The sequence below is a fragment of the Diadema antillarum genome, unplaced genomic scaffold (assembly GCF_040938485.1).
Source record: "Diadema antillarum isolate AM-2024a unplaced genomic scaffold, OU_Dant_1.0 seq00000300_RagTag, whole genome shotgun sequence".
Taxonomy (NCBI): Eukaryota; Metazoa; Echinodermata; class Echinoidea; order Diadematoida; family Diadematidae; genus Diadema; species Diadema antillarum.
The window spans coordinates 1489216-1507501 of record NW_027271323.1 but is presented as its reverse complement, the minus strand read 5'-3'; the positions used below and the strand labels follow the sequence as shown (position 1 = coordinate 1507501).

The following is an 18286-nucleotide window of genomic DNA, read 5'->3' as shown; positions in this document are numbered from 1 at the left end:
GAACCAACCCACTATAGTAATATCAATGATGAGAAAAATCAATCAAAATGTTGAAAAGATATGGGCCTAATGTGCGAAGCAAATTGAGAAAGCTGGATTGATAATCAGTAATATTATATAACATCCTGTAACTGATTTTCTGTATCATTTCTGATGTAATAGTAATACGAAGTTTTAACGAAAATCACCTCATTTAGAAAGTTTTCCCTGAAGAAGCAACCAAATGTCGGTAGCTCAACGCCGAATCAACGCATAGTTGTCAGTAAAACATTTTAGTCGAATAGACAAGAGCAAGATGAAATATTATAGCAAGTATATAGTTGCACCTATCATGCATAATCGAAGAATAAGGGCAGTAATTTGCTGATAAGAGAGCGGCAGAAGGGTTTGTTGATATCATATTTTTATTCAGCTGTCAGTAAAACATTTTAGTCGAATAGACAAGAGCAAGATGAAATATTATAGCAAGTATATAGTTGCACCTATCATGCATAATCGAAGAATAAGGGCAGTAATTTGCTGATAAGAGAGCGGCAGAAGGGTTTGTTGATATCATATTTTTATTCAGCCACCGATAGGACCTACTACCCTTTTTTTCCCTTGTACGTATGACGTCACAATGGAAATGGCGAAGCTGCAGGACTTCCGAATATTGCTAGATTTACCAATGGAGTGTTTCATAAAGGTGTTCTGAAAGTTACGAACGACTTAAGAACGACTGGTGATCTGGGCCCTGTCTTATAAAACTTGTGATAGAAATCAATCAATCAATCACAAATCTCTTGAAAGCTGCAATCAATCGCAACCTGTGATTGATTGATTGCAGTTCTCCGTCTTAATTTCAATCATAACTTTTTTATAAGATGGATTCGCATTTAGTCGTAAAGTTGTGATTGATTTGAATCAATCACAAGTCTTTACAAGACGGGGCCCAGTTCTAATGTTCTATACTTATCAGAATTTCAATAATATTCAGCACAAGAACTGATCACAAGTCGTTCTAAAGTCGTTCGTAACTTTAAGAACAGCTTTATGAAACACCCCCCCCCCCCTCCCCCAAGCCGGTCGTAAATTTCTCCCACTGCAATTGCCTAGGAATATTATGAGTTCTCATTAGCTGGTGATAATATATTGAACTTTTTCAAAATACATATTATAGGAACGATTCCTTTATCATATCTTGCATTATGCACAAAGCATACAGTTGTCTTTCCTCCACCTGCCCAGAGTTCAACGTAAGAGTCAATACGTATTCTTAGAGCGCCCCCTGTTGATTGGCTGCACTAGCTAGTTTAGAGTACACTGAGTTGTGTGGTTTGGATGTGTGAAAACCAATGACTGCGGTGTAATTGGAAAACACCGATTAAACGATTTCATATTAACATCCTGAATACTTTTAGGGGAAAACGATGCCGTCTGTCTTTCTGTAGCAATGATAACGAAAATAAACAAATTTAAGGAAAAGGGATGGTTTTTTTTTTTTTTTTGGGGGGGGGGGTTTCTGACCTCTTTGTCTCTCTGTTGGGTTTGTCTGTTTTGATACCCGTTTGTTTTGTATTAGCTCATAGACCACTATTAAGTTTAGTCTATGTTACAGACTATGTGTATGTAGGCACCTGTCAACGGATAAGACAATCACTTTAAAGGTCAAGTTCACCTTCATATACATGTGAATTGAGAGATTGGAGCAATGTGTGGTCTACTAATATAGCTGCATTCACTCAATCCACATGTAATGTGAAGATGAACTTGTCCTTTAACATCCAAGATTCACACTGCCTGACTGTCAGACATCGAAACAAATACTGATGTTTTTGTGCAACTTCGACGGCAGCATCAGCAACACTACCAACTACAACACGAAAGCATGCAGTAAAAACATTAAAGGTCCTGTTTACCTTTGGGAGCAGTGATTTTATTTTAAAAAAAATCAAGATATCATATTTGATGCATATGTGTAGGTCTGTTGTATCACAAAGCATCATACCATAATCATAAAATTCTCACAATAAAGCCTAAGATATAAGGAGATATCATTGTCTTTCTCATCGTAACTGCAGACGGTTTAATCTGGAACCATTCTTTTTTTATAACTATCGTTCACATTTTGTGTATTTAACAATTTATAACATCGATGATACGGATTCAAATTTCTACAGTGGTTGTTTCTATCCCTAATTCACATTTTGATTTTTAGAACTATTTTAAAGCACGAATGCTGGGGGTTTTGTTTCATGTGCAAATGGTAAATTATGCCTTTGACATCCAAGATTCACATTGCCTGGCTGTTAGACATCGAACAAAAAAAATACTGATGCTTTTATACAACATCAGCATCAGCGACACTATAGCAACTACAGCACGAAAGCATTATGCAGTATAACAACATTAATTTCGGTCCCGTACAGCTCAGGGGCTGCGGAATAGGGAACACACATTTTTAACTAAAAAACAGCAGCAGCAACAACAACAACAACAACAAACGATAACAAACAAAAGTGAATAAAAAACAAACAAAGAAACAAGCAAATAAGCAAGCCAGAAAACCCATTACTTTCGAGGGTTCCCCCGCCCCTCCCCATCATACACTAGTAAGATTAGAAGACAAAAATGTGCCTCGGCCCAGCTGTTACTGTACTGCATGTTAGTAAGTCCGCTTCCAATATGATATGAACAAATTATAAATGAATATATTGGACATTGGCAACAAGTTATAAATAAATATATATTCGACATTGGCAATGTTCAGTCAGATGGTTGTAGCATACCTTTGTCTGTATGGAGCTGAATGTATGTCATTCCTCATATTACATTGGTTTATTCATGTATGCTACGTTTTCCTTTGAGAACGTTTTTGATGAGTGAAATTGATTAAAAATGATGAATCATAACACAAGAGTGCAGGATTTGAAAAAGTGACCATCTTCCATCGTCCTGCTCTAAAAGACGGATTTTCCGTCCAATTAATGTACGTTTCAGACTATTACACCAGAGCACATTAAGCATCATTCCTTCGATGTAGCAAATAAACGTTATTTGGGTGTTGCAATTTTCTAAGATTGATAATTTTACAAGTGTGTTTGACTTCACGCATTCGTGCGCTCTCGTCAAATAATTCTACGAAATATATGTTGCAAATGATTCTGATGTTCAAAAGCAAAGGAAATAATTATGGTCTGGGCTACAAAGACTACTGTCACTCGAGGATGAGAATCAGACAGTAGCCCCCATTTTTGCCTCAAAAAATAAAGACTAGAATAATTAGCGGAGGCGAGTAATGAGTTCAGCGCAGAGAGCGAGTCTCCCCGGCTCACCCGTCCGCATGAGCGATAGCAAGTCGATGCGTTAATGGTCCCTTGGGTGGTTCACCAAAGCTCTCTAGGAAATTGCTTCGATCCCTAGTCAGGAAAGAACACGAACCCATCAGTCTATCGCCCTTGATTTCCGAGAAAATTGGGGTGGAAAAGGACGATGGAGTTGGCCATGTTCTGCATTTGAAAGGCATTCATGGCAACGAGAACTTGGACAGTTCAATCTGAATCAGGGAGGTGGAAGAGAGGTCTCTCTTTCACCTTCATGGTTTAATCAAACAGAAGGCCTAATTCATAATATGGGTTTAACTCATGATCATTCTTAACTCTTTATGTGCCACGTTTACACGTCCGACTCAGTCAATGGCGTGCCAACTTCACATAAAATTATCTGCTCTAACCGTAACAGCGACCCCAAGACGTACGTGTTACTGGTTATTTAGCGCCCCGCAATGGGTTAATTCTGCTCAAACCCACAAACCAGCTAGCCCAAACCGATCAATAAATCGAACTGTCTCTGAATATCAATGCGGCTCCCAGGGGATTTTACGCCATGGAACATAAAGAGTTAAAGGGATAGTACGTAGTATTGGTTGAGATGAGGATCAGCTTTTAACTTTTTGTGAGATACTTGAAAACCACTTTATGAAGTGTCAAAGAGCATACAATACTACAGATTAGTTCAACGTTTAGTTGATGAAAATCAGATTTGAAATGGCTGAGATATCCAAAACCCGGTAAAACAAAGCGATCGTAATAAAAGGTTGGTCCCACATTTCTTTAGGATTGCTTTGTTGTGAATTTCTCAGCCATTTCAAAACCAATTTTTATCAAATGAACTTTGAATTCCTCTTAGAGCTATTATGTTCCTTCCTATTTCATAAGAGGTTTCTCATTGTTTAAAAAGAAATCATCAAAAAAAAAAAACAACATTGGAAACCTAAAGTCTCATCTCATCCAAAACTATGCAAACCTTCTAGGTATATACTATAGACGGTTTTCGGTATCTGAGAAGCGAAACTTCAAGTTGTCTAAAAAAAAAAAAAATGATTGAATTTTGTTCGAGTAGCTTTCGTCATACTGTAGCCAGTAGGTATATTATGACAAACGTACCAAAACATATTGTGTTGTACAAGAGGATAATACGATTGTGTAATTTGCATTCAGTGCCATCAGGTGGTTAGACTTATGGACAGTTTTTAAAGACACTTCAGTGGATTAAGCGCTGTTTAACTTGATGTACCTTTTGATTAATTATGATATCTCTAATAATTTTATGCAGATACGTATCTGCCGGAAGCATGGTACCTGAAAGACATTTTTTTAAGACAAATGTTTTATCTTCAATGAAATGCAAGACTGCAATTACTTCAATTACAATGTATTCAGTAATTTACAATGGGTCACATACAAGGTCGCAGATAAATGTCGTTATTGTCAGGCTGCTTCCATGGTAACATAAGTTACGATTTTCGCGACTTGAGGTAAGTGGCTCTGGGCAATAAAGATAATTATGTTGGCTTGAAATCTCAAAGCACATCATTTGTTTCACGTCCCGCACATCTTGCATTAAAAAAAAAAAAACCCCTTAGTGACAGTTTTGTATTGTCTTCTAAACTAAACGACTTTCTTTTTGTTCACATCTGACCTTATGATCCATGCATTCATAATTATGTATACTAGAAAGGCAGACATTATACAACAGGTTAATAGGTAGATTAGCACGTAGATAGATAGATAGATAGATAGATAGATAGATAGATAGATAGATAGATGGTCGGATAGAGGGTTATACAGATATATTGAGGAGTATAGATTGGTCGACTTTTCAAACTCATGAGTACGTGGAAAAATAAAGCCAAATCACAACCCATAAATGTCTATTTCCTCCTGCCTTTCTTTGTCATGAAATAGATAGCAGGAGCTTACAGGAAATCACAAAACGTTGCATTATGTTGATTACGTGTTTTGTTGCCTGGTCGTTGTAAGGCCTTACTTGTGTTTGGTGAGATTGCCAACATCACGACCGTAATATGGATTTTTTTTTTCCTCACGTTACCACAGATTCTCCCGTATCATGAAGTGTGGCTATCTCAATTTCTGAATGTGTTTGATGTGGTGTGATAGTTCAGCACCCTTGATTGGCATTCAAAAAAGTCCATCCGTCCATGAAAATTCTACATAAACTTTAACTGCACGTTTGTTCCCCTTGCATGCTGTGTTAATTGAATGATTCAGCTATCTTCTGGTCACGTTAAGATAGTGCTTGATTGGACACTTCAGTATCATATAATAACAACATTTTGAGTGCCAGACATGTAAAACGGTAAAATATGTAATAGCTGAAATTGGCTTGTAATCTAAAGAAAAGAATTTGCCTCTATAAACACTAGCCGCTGCTGCGCCGAGCCTACGAGAAACAAGAGTCGGACAGTCCCCGTTGAAAATAAACGCCCTCTTGCGCCAAAGAGTTATAGTCAGCTCTCACCGTGGTCCGGTCACAGAACTCTTACACATAGAAGAATCACTCGCCACCCGTTTTGTCGCCGTCGCTCGACTCATTGTCACGTGACGTCCGCCATTTTGCTTAGCGGAACTTTTTTGCGTGCAAATCCCAGCAGACGCCATCCACATACAGTGACTGCATGTTGCGACGTGTTTTTCTGACGTTCCGAGACCCTGAGCGAGGCATTAAAATGCCGTATTGTGCGGCTGTAAACTGCACAAATCACTTGACAAAAGGATTTGGAAACAGGTAAGTTTGACACCAAGCCATGATGAGAATAACAAGTAATTAATTTCCCAAGTAACGTTACAATTAGGCGGATCGGTCGTATGTTGGCTTTCTTGTGAGCGCAGTAGCAAAGGTAGTCCCAGACACTGGATTTTGTGTTTGCCGTCGACATATCTGTTTACCACCAACTACCAAAATATGCAAAATAAAAAAGATCAAGTAGGCCTAATTTAGGCCCTGGGGCTATACACTCTGTACGTTGTGTGTTGGGGCAAGCAGCTTTGTACATGAAAAAAAGTACTATCTATTTATATGTAAATTTGAGCTTAGGTGTAAACTTTACACGTAGATTTATTCTTGTCTAGCTAGAGTCACACTACTAGTAGTGGGTCAGTGTCAGTGACAACACTCTACAGTCGTTTAGATACTAGATTGTCTAGACTGACTGTGTACTCTAGTATCATCAGGAGCTTTCCATGGACCATGTCCATGCATGCAATCATCATCATGCTTGCCATAGTTGTATTGTATCGGTACACATGTTTTATGATTATGAATATGAGGTCTATACAAATCTGATATGGTAATAATTTTCACATGTATCATATGTTCTCTGTGTGTCAAAAATCCTAGATTTCCAAGAAGGGGTGTTGCTCTTCGCCAAAGATGGATTGTGAACATGAGAAGAGACCACTGGATTCCCAAACCATACTCTACCTTCTGACCACTTTGAAGAGAAGTACTTCGATCACACCGGCCAGATAACAAGGCTGCGGGCAGATGCTGTACCAACTTTATTCAACCTTCCACAACATCTCATGAGGGTACATGCAGAAGAACAAATTTTAATTTTGCATGTTAGGTGTTTGAAATTTGAGTTTTAGTTTTGAAATCCGTCCGACCAGGAGCAGACATATACCCTTCTGTGTATGTCTGCTTCAGAAACGGATTTTAATCTACCATCACATCGCATCCTGGTCGCTGACGAAGAATGCGATGAGTAACCTGTTTAGTGTCTTGTTTCTAAATAATGCGCTTTCCTTGCCAGGATAAAGCGTTTTGAGGTCTATTGCCATTTTTTAGGTTTTTATCACATTCACTTCTGTTCTTTCAAACTATATTGCAGGATTTCATTTTAAATCGTGCTTAACCTAACAAGAGCAAGTGCAATTTTGCACTACATGTGTATATGAATGTATTGCCTTTGTTATCATTGCCAAGAATGCCTTTCATATCCTTGCCAGACAGTGCTCATTATTCATGGATTTATTTTTATGTTGTTGCAACATTGCCAATTTAATGCATGTTCATGAAACATTGCTTTCGCAATATGCAATATTTTTCATACATGTATTTGCGAGACTTGTCTTGCCTACATATTGTTGCCACGTTAACATTTCATACTATACCATAGTATGTTTTCACACTCATAAGGATTTCATTTTGAATTGCGCTTGAAGCGAACAAGTGCAAGTGAAATCATGGATTATACAGTGTTGCCTTTGATATTTTTTTTTTAAATTCTTGCCAGTGTCCATTATTCATGGTTTTATTTTGCTGCCATATTGTATGCTAAGTGATTGTACATGCATTTGCTTTTATGATATACAAGACATGTAGTTGTCATATTTGTGACACTTGTTTTGCCTACATGTACATACTTTGAGATACAGTGTAGTATGTTTTCACACTCCTTAGATTTCACTTTGAATTTCGTTTGAAGCAAACGGGTGTGTGTGAAATCTTGCATTATACAGATGTTCATGTATTGCCTTTAGTTGATATAGTTATGCCAAGAATGCATTTGATATTCTTGCCCGACAGTGTTCATTATTTATGGATGTTATGTTGTTGCTATATTGCATGATAGTTGATTATACAGGCATTTGCTTTCGTGATATACAACATCTGTTGTATATATCTGTGATACTTGTTTTGCTTACATGTTGTTACCAAATTATATTTTCATACTATACAGTGTATGGGGTAGTTTTTGTTAAACTCATTACTAAGGATTTAATTTTGAATCATGCTGAGCTAACAAGTACAAGTGAAATCTTACATTTACAAATGTATTGCCTTTAATACTGTTACCAGGAATGCCTTTGGTGTTCTTTTCAGTGTCCATAATTCGTAGATTTATATTGCCATATAGTGCATGCGGATCAACACAATATGTTTTCATACTATACCATAGTGCGTTTTTACACTCATTAGGATTTTCTTTTTGAATCACGCTTGAAGCTATCAAGGGCAAGTGAAATTGTGCACTATATTGATGTATTGCCTTAGATAATCTTGCCAGACAGTGTTCATTATTCATGAATGTTATGTTGTTGCCCTAGTGCATGTCCATTATAGATGTATATATGCATTTGCTTTTGTGATTACAATAGTTGTCACAAATTTGGGACACTGGTGGTCTTGCCTATCATTTGCATAACATGTTCCTGACGCATGTACTGCCTGTGATTATAGCCGCCGTATTAGGTATGATAATGGTACGTGTACTTCAAGCAAATGGTATATCACTGTACCGTGGTTGATTCTCAGCAATCAACTTTGACCTTGATAAATGTCAAATAAATTGTAAAAAATCAGGAAAATTAACTCTGTCCAACTTAACTTCCTGTTTTTTTTTTGTGGGAAGACAATCTTGAAAGGAGTTCATGTTTGTAATGTGTGTGTGTGTGTGTGTGTGAGTGTGTGAATACATACATATATATATATATATATATAAATAAATATATATATATATATATATATATATACATAGATAATTATATATATGTATATATATATATATATATATATATATATATATATATATATATATATATTGAGTACCGGGTAGTCTACATGTTGGTGCAGCAATATCATGATATGAAAGTAAAACAGGAACCAAGTTCATGTTGATCACCAACAATTTATTTACAGCACACAAATATTTGAGCGATTCGCTCTTTCTCAAGTGTTGTTGCAAATCGCTCAAAAATTGGCGTGGTGAAATAAATTGTCGGTGATTAGCATGAACTCGATTTCTGTTTTATTTCATGTATACAGATATACAGTGTATATATGCCTATAGGCCTATTGCTTCCTATACCAATATGTGCAATAGTGATAACTACATTGTACTACACACTACTAATGATAATGATAACAACAGGAATATATATAATTAAGGTGATGTTGCCCTCCAAATTTCTAATATGTTGAACGAGTATATGTCAGATGGGGAAGATGTATTACATGATCATATCCACAAATCATTGATTTTTACAACTGGACTCACTGGAAATTTAATTTGACCTGTTTAATGGGAGAAAAATCAAAAGCACGAACACACATCTTCTTACAATATCATTGGAGGGGGGAAAATGCAAGACATAGGGTTGAGAGGGGTATCAGAAAAATGGCAGGACACAGACAAGGACAGGCGCGCGTCTTAGATTATTTTATACCAAAGCAGATCACGTCTCCGAAGTCAAATAGATCTATCCAAAAGGGGAAAAAACACCTGTTTCAATACAGACAACTTTCAGGGAAGAGTGTGAAAAAAATAACATAAATGAGTACATGAATCTGTGGTCAACGCTGGATTGAGAAGTACCAGTTTGACAGTTTACAAGTTCAAGTAAATATCAAGGGCTATAGCGGCTGTCATACTGCCCGATCAGTGAGTTGACCGTACCGTACTCGCGAGGAGCTGCGGAGGTTCCGCTAAGCAACATGGCGGCGTGTGCACTGAGGCGTCACATCCGGGGCGCGCGGTGGCGACACCGAGCTCAGCGGGTTGTGAATGGGTGTGATTCTTCTATGTGTAAGAGTTCGGTGGGTCCGGTCGGTCTTCTCAATCTTCTGAATAAAGAATACCCTGCATAGGGGCGGATCCAGGAATTCTGTAAGGGGGGGGGGGGGGGGGGGAGGGGCGCGCAAACATTATTTCTGAAATCACACCACATCAAACACTTCCGGGTTTCATTTCATTTCTTTTCTTTTTATTTCTTTTGTTTTAACAACAAAATAGAGGGGGCGCGCCCGGTGCGTCCCCCTTTGTCCAGATCCGCCACTGCTGCATGTTTCATGAAGCGTATTCCCGGGGGTCCCGTTTCATACAACATGTTATCTGTAACAACTGCCACAAATTTGCTCTCAGCTAATCAGATGCAAGGATTTCAGTAGCTTATAACAATTGTCTTAAGTTGTTACTGATAACAAGTTTTATGAAACAGGGCCCAGTTCTATAATAGCTCGATAGCATATAAATTAAATTAAATCTCCGGGCTCTTCCATTCTTACGAAATTGCGCAAATCTCTGTTATTTCTTTGTGGAGAAAGAAAAAAAAATCGTTTTAAACGAAATAACTTTACTTTCATTCAAGTTGAATTTTGCAAACTCCTTTTTTTTAATTCGGGGGGGGGGGGGGGGGTAAACAAGGGAAGAAATGCCACTCCACCTCCTCCCCCCTCCCCTCTTCAACCTGCCAACATAATCAAACCGTCTCGCTTTTTAATCATCGATGGGCGTACATACCTCAAATTGATTATTGGCACAAAAGGACGCCATTGGAGTGTGTTTTCGAAGTGAAGTTAGAGGACACCGCGCCCTCTTCTCTTCTGATTTCCGCTAAATTTCCTCTAGGAGGCCGCGCACGTCTAGGATTCCGGGAGACCGGCGGGTTTGGAGTTAACTCATCGTTAGCGAGCATTCATTCGTGAGATCATTACCAGAAAGTCCATTATACACCGGACGGGGGGATTTCCCGCACCCTGCACCCGACAACTCTCACAAATAAAGTTCGTTGGCCTTCCTTTCGGACCATTCGGCACGTCATGTTCACTGAACAATGAACGATTATGGTTCCGAGGAATATCCGATCTGGGCCTTTTTTCCGCGTTATTTGCTTTCATTTGATCTTATAAAAGAGCGGATGAGAACCTTAGTTTTGTCGTGGATCTTTCCTCTTCGCCACTAGGTCGAGCATCATGTTTTGTGGAGACTATACCAAGTCAGAAAAATAGAATTGAGCTACGTTTAGCCGGTTACAATTCGTTATTCCGAAAATTCGTTATTGTGATGTTATTATTTGATAAGTTTGTTATTCCGAAGATTCTGAATTCCGAAAATGGAAAAAAAAAAAATCGTCATTCCGAAGGTTTATTTATCCGAAAATTAAATAAGGTTCGTCATTCCGAATGTAAGTTGGTACGCACTTGTTATTTGTAATTATCATTTTCGGCTTATAGAACCTTCAGAATAATGAGCCTTTTTTATCACTTTCGATCGGATTTATGAACCTTCGGACATGTTGGATTAACGAACAGCATTTCATTTTCAGATAAACGAACCATACCTTCGGAATACAAACTTTATTTTAATCTCGAATAAACGAACCTTAGAAGTATTGCCACAAATGCTCAGATTTACGAACCCTCATTTCATCTTTGGATTATTGAATATCTAGGTATGTGGAATTTGTGTGTTTCGGAATAACGAACCTTCGGAAAACACACCCTATTTAAGTTTTAGAAGCAACAAACCTTCGTTATAACTAAAATCACCCGACAGCCATTCCTTGTTTGTCAGATTTGACTGACAAATAGGCCTACATATAACGACATCTTTCCTCATATGCTACATTTTCGAAATCTGAGTTGTTGCTGCTGTTGTTGTTCTTAATGTACTTTTAAATGAACACCTTGTAGTTGAATCCGACATAATAACGGATGACAATACAAATAAATTACAAACATTGTTTCTTAAATAAAGTGTAATAAGTAAAAATAATTACAAATCAGATTTCTCAATATAATGAATACAAAGAGGGTTTTTTTTTCAAAATGCATTAAATATCTACAAGACTCATCTTAAAAAGCATAAATATTGAGAATGAGTAATATACATTAATTACTTGGTGAAAAAATAGTTACATATTTTTTGTCAAATTTTTCTGAAGAATTTCATGTGTGTAGTGTATTCTTGGGCAACTGTATAGACATATCACGTGGTCTATAAATGAATAGCATTATAATGATCATAATAGTATAAGTACATGTACTCTTATCAGTTCAAGCATCATTATCATTAGAATTTGTCTTATACTATCATTATCCGCGTTATTACTCATACCAATATTATAAGCATTACCATTACTCCTGCATTATAGGATATAAATTTTATGCAATCCATCAATTTACAGGATTTCACAATAATGACAGTCTTCACTGTCCGCATTGTGACATCATTGTGTTGAGGTGGAGCGGGTTTTCCCCTTTTAATTACGTAATCATTGATAAGGTGAATTCCTATTTATTTTTTTCTACTTTTGTTAACTTCGTGTACAGCTAGAAATCAAAAGGATCGTGAAGCTACAGATTAAATGGGAGACATAACTTTTCACAAGGCTTTCTTTAAGAAATAGATTATAGAGCTTGGAGATACATATCTTTTATTATGTGCGTGTGTGCGTGTGCTGTGTGTGTGTGTGTGTGTGTGTGTGTGTGTGTGTGTGTGTGTGTGTGTGTGTGTGTGTGTGTGTGTGTGTGTGTAATGAGGATCACTTCAAGCTTAGTTTCATGGATGTAGGGCCTATACTGTCTGCTATACAAGTCTTGTAGTGTTTGGCTCAAAATGTTGCTGCGAAGATCAAACGTCAACGACAGCTGAAACGAAGCATTCCATCACGTTTTCCCAAGATGCAACACAGTGACACCTGTTTGCCATTTGTTTTTGTTTTTGTTTTTATTTTGTTTTTTGCTTTGTTTTTTCGGCATAGTCACGAGAACATGACTTAGCATAGATATGAAATAAACCAACGTGATGTCATAGCAATCGCAGCCAACTTCAACGGCTTATTCATTTGGTCGATGAAATAACCGCATCCTTGTCCGACCGTATTATACACACCCTTATTTCGAGACTTGTGATCTAAACCACCGGGTACGTCATCCGATTGTATAACACCAAGAAACATGCAAGCAATAGTATGACACAAACTGTGCTCTATATTCCTTCTGATGTCAAACTTGGCTGACTGATTTTTTTTTTTTGGGGGGGGGGATGGGCAAAGGAGAATTGGTATAGATAAAAGATACCAAGTCCCTATATTTATTTTATGATAACTGTTCAAGCTACAAAAAAAAAATCAAATCAATTAGAAATTAGTCTGAAAACAAAAAAGTAAAGATTAATAGGCACAAAATTGCAAACTATTGATCCACAGCGGATGAAAATATGGGCTATCATTAGAAGTTTTGCTAATTATCACACACACACACACAAAAAAATCCTTGGACAGTTATTATGAATATGCAAATGAAACAACTTTTCATACATTTTGTGTATACTCAAAATCTTCAAATTTCCAGCTTTTTTTTCACACGCAATTATGCCTCAGTCTCAAATCCTGATAATCTGACTGATTATAAAGTGATTGACCAGTGAACAGCAGTTTGTTTCACGCTTTCATAACTGCAGACAAGTGACTTTTCGTCAGTGTGTTTTTTTCTTTACGAGATCAATGGAAAATTGTGAAGTGGACAAATGACATCATCACTTCAGTCATTTGCATGTTTATATCAAGTGTTAGACAACTGTTTGCCAAAAAAAAAACAAAACAAAAACTGATCATTAACTTTTCATAATTTCCTTATTTTTAATACTATTTTAAATAAAATTGCATTTTTTCCTTTAAATTGTTTGGGCTTTTTTTAAATCAAGATATTGTAGTCCACAGAAATGACCTTTGAACCTATCATGTCCAGGTCACGAGTTTACATTTTACAATATCACGGCCTGTAAAATGCATACTGAAAGGTTTTACTGGAGCTTCAGCATCTACCCCATTTGAGGGACAACAGAAGTAACAGGATTGTTTTGAGATTCCTTCCGTCGTGCTCGATGATAGTGTTTTAAAAGTCTTAAAAGTGTTAATATTACATTATTTTCACATTCGTTGTATTCGGATACCCGACATACATGGTGCTGCTGTCTAGCCGCGGAACGTGTTTTTCTTTCTTTCTTCCTTTCTTTTTTTTTTCTTTCTTTCTTTCTTTCTTTCTTTCTTTCTTTCTTTCTTTCTTTCTTTTTATCGAACTAAAGATAATGACATTAATCATACATGATCTCAAAAGAAAATTCAAAACAATATAAGTGCAGATGTGTATGTAATACATATATTTATTATAGTATACATACACATCATCTATGGACAGTTATTTAGTCTCGAATTTGCTTTAGAGATAATATGTTATTATCTTTCGAGAGTGAGTAATGCCCTTTACAAGATCCAATCAACGCCAATGTCTGATTATTTGACGACCGGTACCTAACATGGTTACAGTTATTGAAGATTCTTTAGAACCCACCTTATTATCATTATTTTTTTTTTTTTTTTTGGGGGGGGGGTCATTTCGGATTTGCGAACCTTATGATATCATGCTCGGATTACTCAACCTTCAGAATGACTAATCTTTTATATTTCATTTGGAAAAATGCGAAAAATGTTAAGATTAATGAACCATACAATCTTAGGATTGACGAACATCTATAATATGGTATACGGAATTCAGCTGTTCAGGAATCACGAACCTTCGAAATAACAAACTCTATTTCCTTTTCAGATAAACGAACTTTCTGAATGATGAATATCAATCAACCTTCACATTCATCAGCTAAATGTAATGCACCCAAAAGTATGGAGTGCCTTAGAAATGTGAACGGTTGGGAAAATGGCGGAATTAAGTGTTCTTGAACGTATTAAGGTATCCGACAATACACTATACGGGCCGTAAACTTCATTTTTAAAACTGTATTGTGAACGCTGATTAGGTAAATTTGTAGCTGAACTAGAATATTTGCACTGAGACGAGGCTAGGCAACCCCTGCTTTAGGGGTCTATCATACATTCGTATAGCAATCTCTCTGAAAGTTAATTTTGCGGGTCGATTTCTACCTTGTATGACTATATACGAACACTTCCTCGTACATGGAATAATGTGCAGTCTGTAGATTTATGAACATTATAAGGGCCAGCGCACTTTCTCCATATTACGTTCATGTCAAAACTGCCAAACGAGCAGGATCTTAGTATTAAATGTGCATTGTGGTAAACGTATCATTACACCTCGTGCAATGAATACTTCTAGGTTCCCACAGGTCCTTATCATGTACATTATTTGCACTTTATATCTTACTGCGTGTAAACGATGTGTGTCAGCATTATCAGACATGGTCACGATTCTAACTTCTCGTCAGTGTCTTATTGTTCGCGGCAGGAGTTTCTAATATGACAAGAAAAAAAAAAGAAATAACTGAAAAAAGGCAATCGGAACTATCACATTCGGTATATGGATATGACCTGATTATTAAGTCACTGCATGTTGTTAGCGCATCAACTAACCCCAGTGCATCATGTTTCTTTGTGTTCATCTCTCTCCCCCTCTCTCTTCCATCACCACAGTCTCTCATGCAATTATACCTGTCTAATTTTCTTCCAAACAATAGCTTAGCAGTATTAAGGCTAAATAGCGATGCATACGTGGGAGTGACAAAGATGTGGAGGTGTAGAACATTCAAATTTCCTGATTGTTTGTTTGCTTGCTGCTTGTTACTTTTTCCGCCTTGACACTGATCTTGATATGTTTAAATGCAAACAACTTGGATCATACGTTCCGTTATGAAAAGAAATGAGAAAAATCGCGTGAGTTACTAGCCTGCGGAAATGAAAGGATGTGCCTCTTGCAGTCAAGAAAGTCCGCATTGCCGTGCGTTTGATTATTGTGCGCGCCACTGCCGAAAACCGGATGAGTACCTCAGGCCAGGGAGGTGAGACACCTCCCTGCCTGCTCAGGCTCAGTTTCACATTTTATTGTGTGCACACACACACAGACACACTCCAGCCGCAACAATAGGGTTACATTTTGTGCGTCTGTTCGGTACCGCTGCAGACGAGAACCGTACGTCTACAGGTTTCTTCGGTGTGAGTATCGATCACGATTCCGTAAAAAAGGAAACAAAAACCAACAAACAAAAGTGCCGGGTAGTTTTTCTCTGGCGAACGGACAACATGACTTCCTCGCAATGATTGTTGGTGGTACTCACTGCGTCTGCGGGGCGAAGTGATCTCCACATTTACGATTAATTCGTGTCATTGCAGTGGATAATAATCGTGACTATGGAGGTGGATCGCATGTGCCCTTACTGTCTACATGACAATCTAACAGAGGGTCGGAGTTATACAGGATTACACGGAACCAGAACACACGGTACTGGTGCCGAATCAGCTCAACGATCGCATAGAACGAATGAAGGCGGAATAAGGTCGAAACATTATATCGGAATATATAGCTCGTGTGCTGGATGCCAGCGGACATGCAGCGTCACACCCCGCTGGACTCCGGGCCAAGAGGATCGGTGGCTCGGCGGTGGTAGCAGCTACAGCAGTGGTGTAAGGTTGCCGCGTGGAAAGTGGAATACATTATCATTGTTCTTCGTGCTTCTTCTTGCCCTTGGTGCCTTCGGTAAGTTGAAATTAACAGCGAAGTTTACTTCTGACCCCCTCACCCCATTGATAAATGTTAAAGAACTGGCCCGGCTTATCGTCAGAATACAACATCATTACACCATGGGCATGGACATGATTAAACACAGCTAGTTCTATACCATGAATACTTCAACAGTAGAACAGCACGGCCACGGATACAGGTGTGGGTTTGTTGTTATTTTATTTTTGTCGTATGCTGAAACTGCATGTTTTAGTATTAGTACGTTCTTGAATGTTTAAGTACCTACGCTGGTAACTTTAGAAATTTAGTAGAATGTGTTCTGGGCGTGAGTAGAAATGTTTATTTCATTTATTGTCACTTTTGTCAGACGGCCTCGACGGGAAATCCCCTTACCTCTCTTCCTCTCCCCTCCCCCAAAAGACCAACAATTGAACGTACAAGTAGTAGCCATATATAGACCGGGGGCCCAGAGCATTTATTCAGCTGAAAAGGGTCACACTTTTTGATGGTCTCATCATGTAAGGATGTGGCCAAGGGTCAATAAAATGAATTGCTGGCAAGTCACATCCTGTACCGTAAGCCTAGGGACCACAAAAAGGGACCCCGAAAAATGGATTTATTCAGCCGAAGGGGGTCACGGACAAAAGTTGGTGGATATTGTTCCTTTGGGTGTACTTATCATGAAAACAGCAATGCCAGCTATTTTATCCTGTACGGGGCCCCAGACAGTAGCCCCAAAGGGCCCCACAAATATGGTGTTATTCAGCTGAAAAGGGTCACGGCTAATTTCTTTTGCAATGGAAGTAGTTCCCATCAGAGATAACCAAAACACCAAAGCCAGCTATTTTATCCCGTACGGGGCCCCAGACAGTAGCCCCAAAGGGCCCCACCCCCCATAGGCCTACGTACAAACACACACAAACATTGATTTTATTCAGTTGAAAAGAGTCACGGCTAATTTCTTTTGCAATGTAAGGAGTACCAATCAGAGATATCCAAAACACCAAAGCCAGCTTTTTTATCCTGCACGGGGCCCCAGACAGTAGCCCCAAAGTGCCCCACCCCCTATAAGCCCTACGTACAAACACGCACACACACACATTGACTTTATTCAGCTGATAAGAGTAACGGCTAATTTCATTTGCAATGGAAGTAGTACCCATCAGAGACATACAAAACACCAAAGCCAGTTATTTTGTCCTGTACGGGGGCCCCAGACAGTAGCCCCAAAGTGCCTCCCCCCCCCCCCCCAACACACATACTCACACAATAGTTTCATTCAGCTGAAAAGGGTCACGGCTAATTTCTTTTGCAAAGGAATTAGTACCCATCAGAGAAATCCAAAATACCAAAGCCAGTTATTTTATCCTGCATGAGGCCCCAGACAGTAGCCCCAGACAGTAGCCCCAGACAGTTGCCCCAAATTTCCCCCTTACCCCTCCCCCTCCCCCCCCCCCCCCACACACACACATTGATTTTATTCAGCTGAAAAGGGTCACAGCTACTTTCTTTTGCAATCGGAAGTAGTACTCATCAGAGATATCCAAAGCACTAAAGCCAGTTATTTTATCCTGTACGGGGCCCCAGACAGTAGCCCCAAAGTGCCCTCCTACACACACACACACACACACACACACACACACATATATTGGTTTCATTCAGCCGAAAAGGGTCACGGCTAATTTCTTTTGCAATGGAAGTAGTATCCATCGGATATCAAAATAGCAAAGTC

At 38.4% G+C, this 18286-nt stretch overlaps 1 protein-coding gene across 1 annotated transcript in view; it reads left to right on the top strand.

Annotated features, from left to right (window-relative positions):
* Positions 1-15971: 15971 nt before the first annotated feature.
* The window catches only part of LOC139730273 (vascular endothelial growth factor receptor 1-like), a 106259-nt gene continuing 103944 nt past the window's right edge, over positions 15972-18286 (top strand). Inside the window, exon 1 of the mRNA XM_071641152.1 lies at positions 15972-16569. Within this exon, the coding sequence (XP_071497253.1) occupies positions 16224-16569 (346 nt within the window). The 5' untranslated portion in view covers positions 15972-16223. The remainder of the gene's footprint in view (positions 16570-18286) is intronic.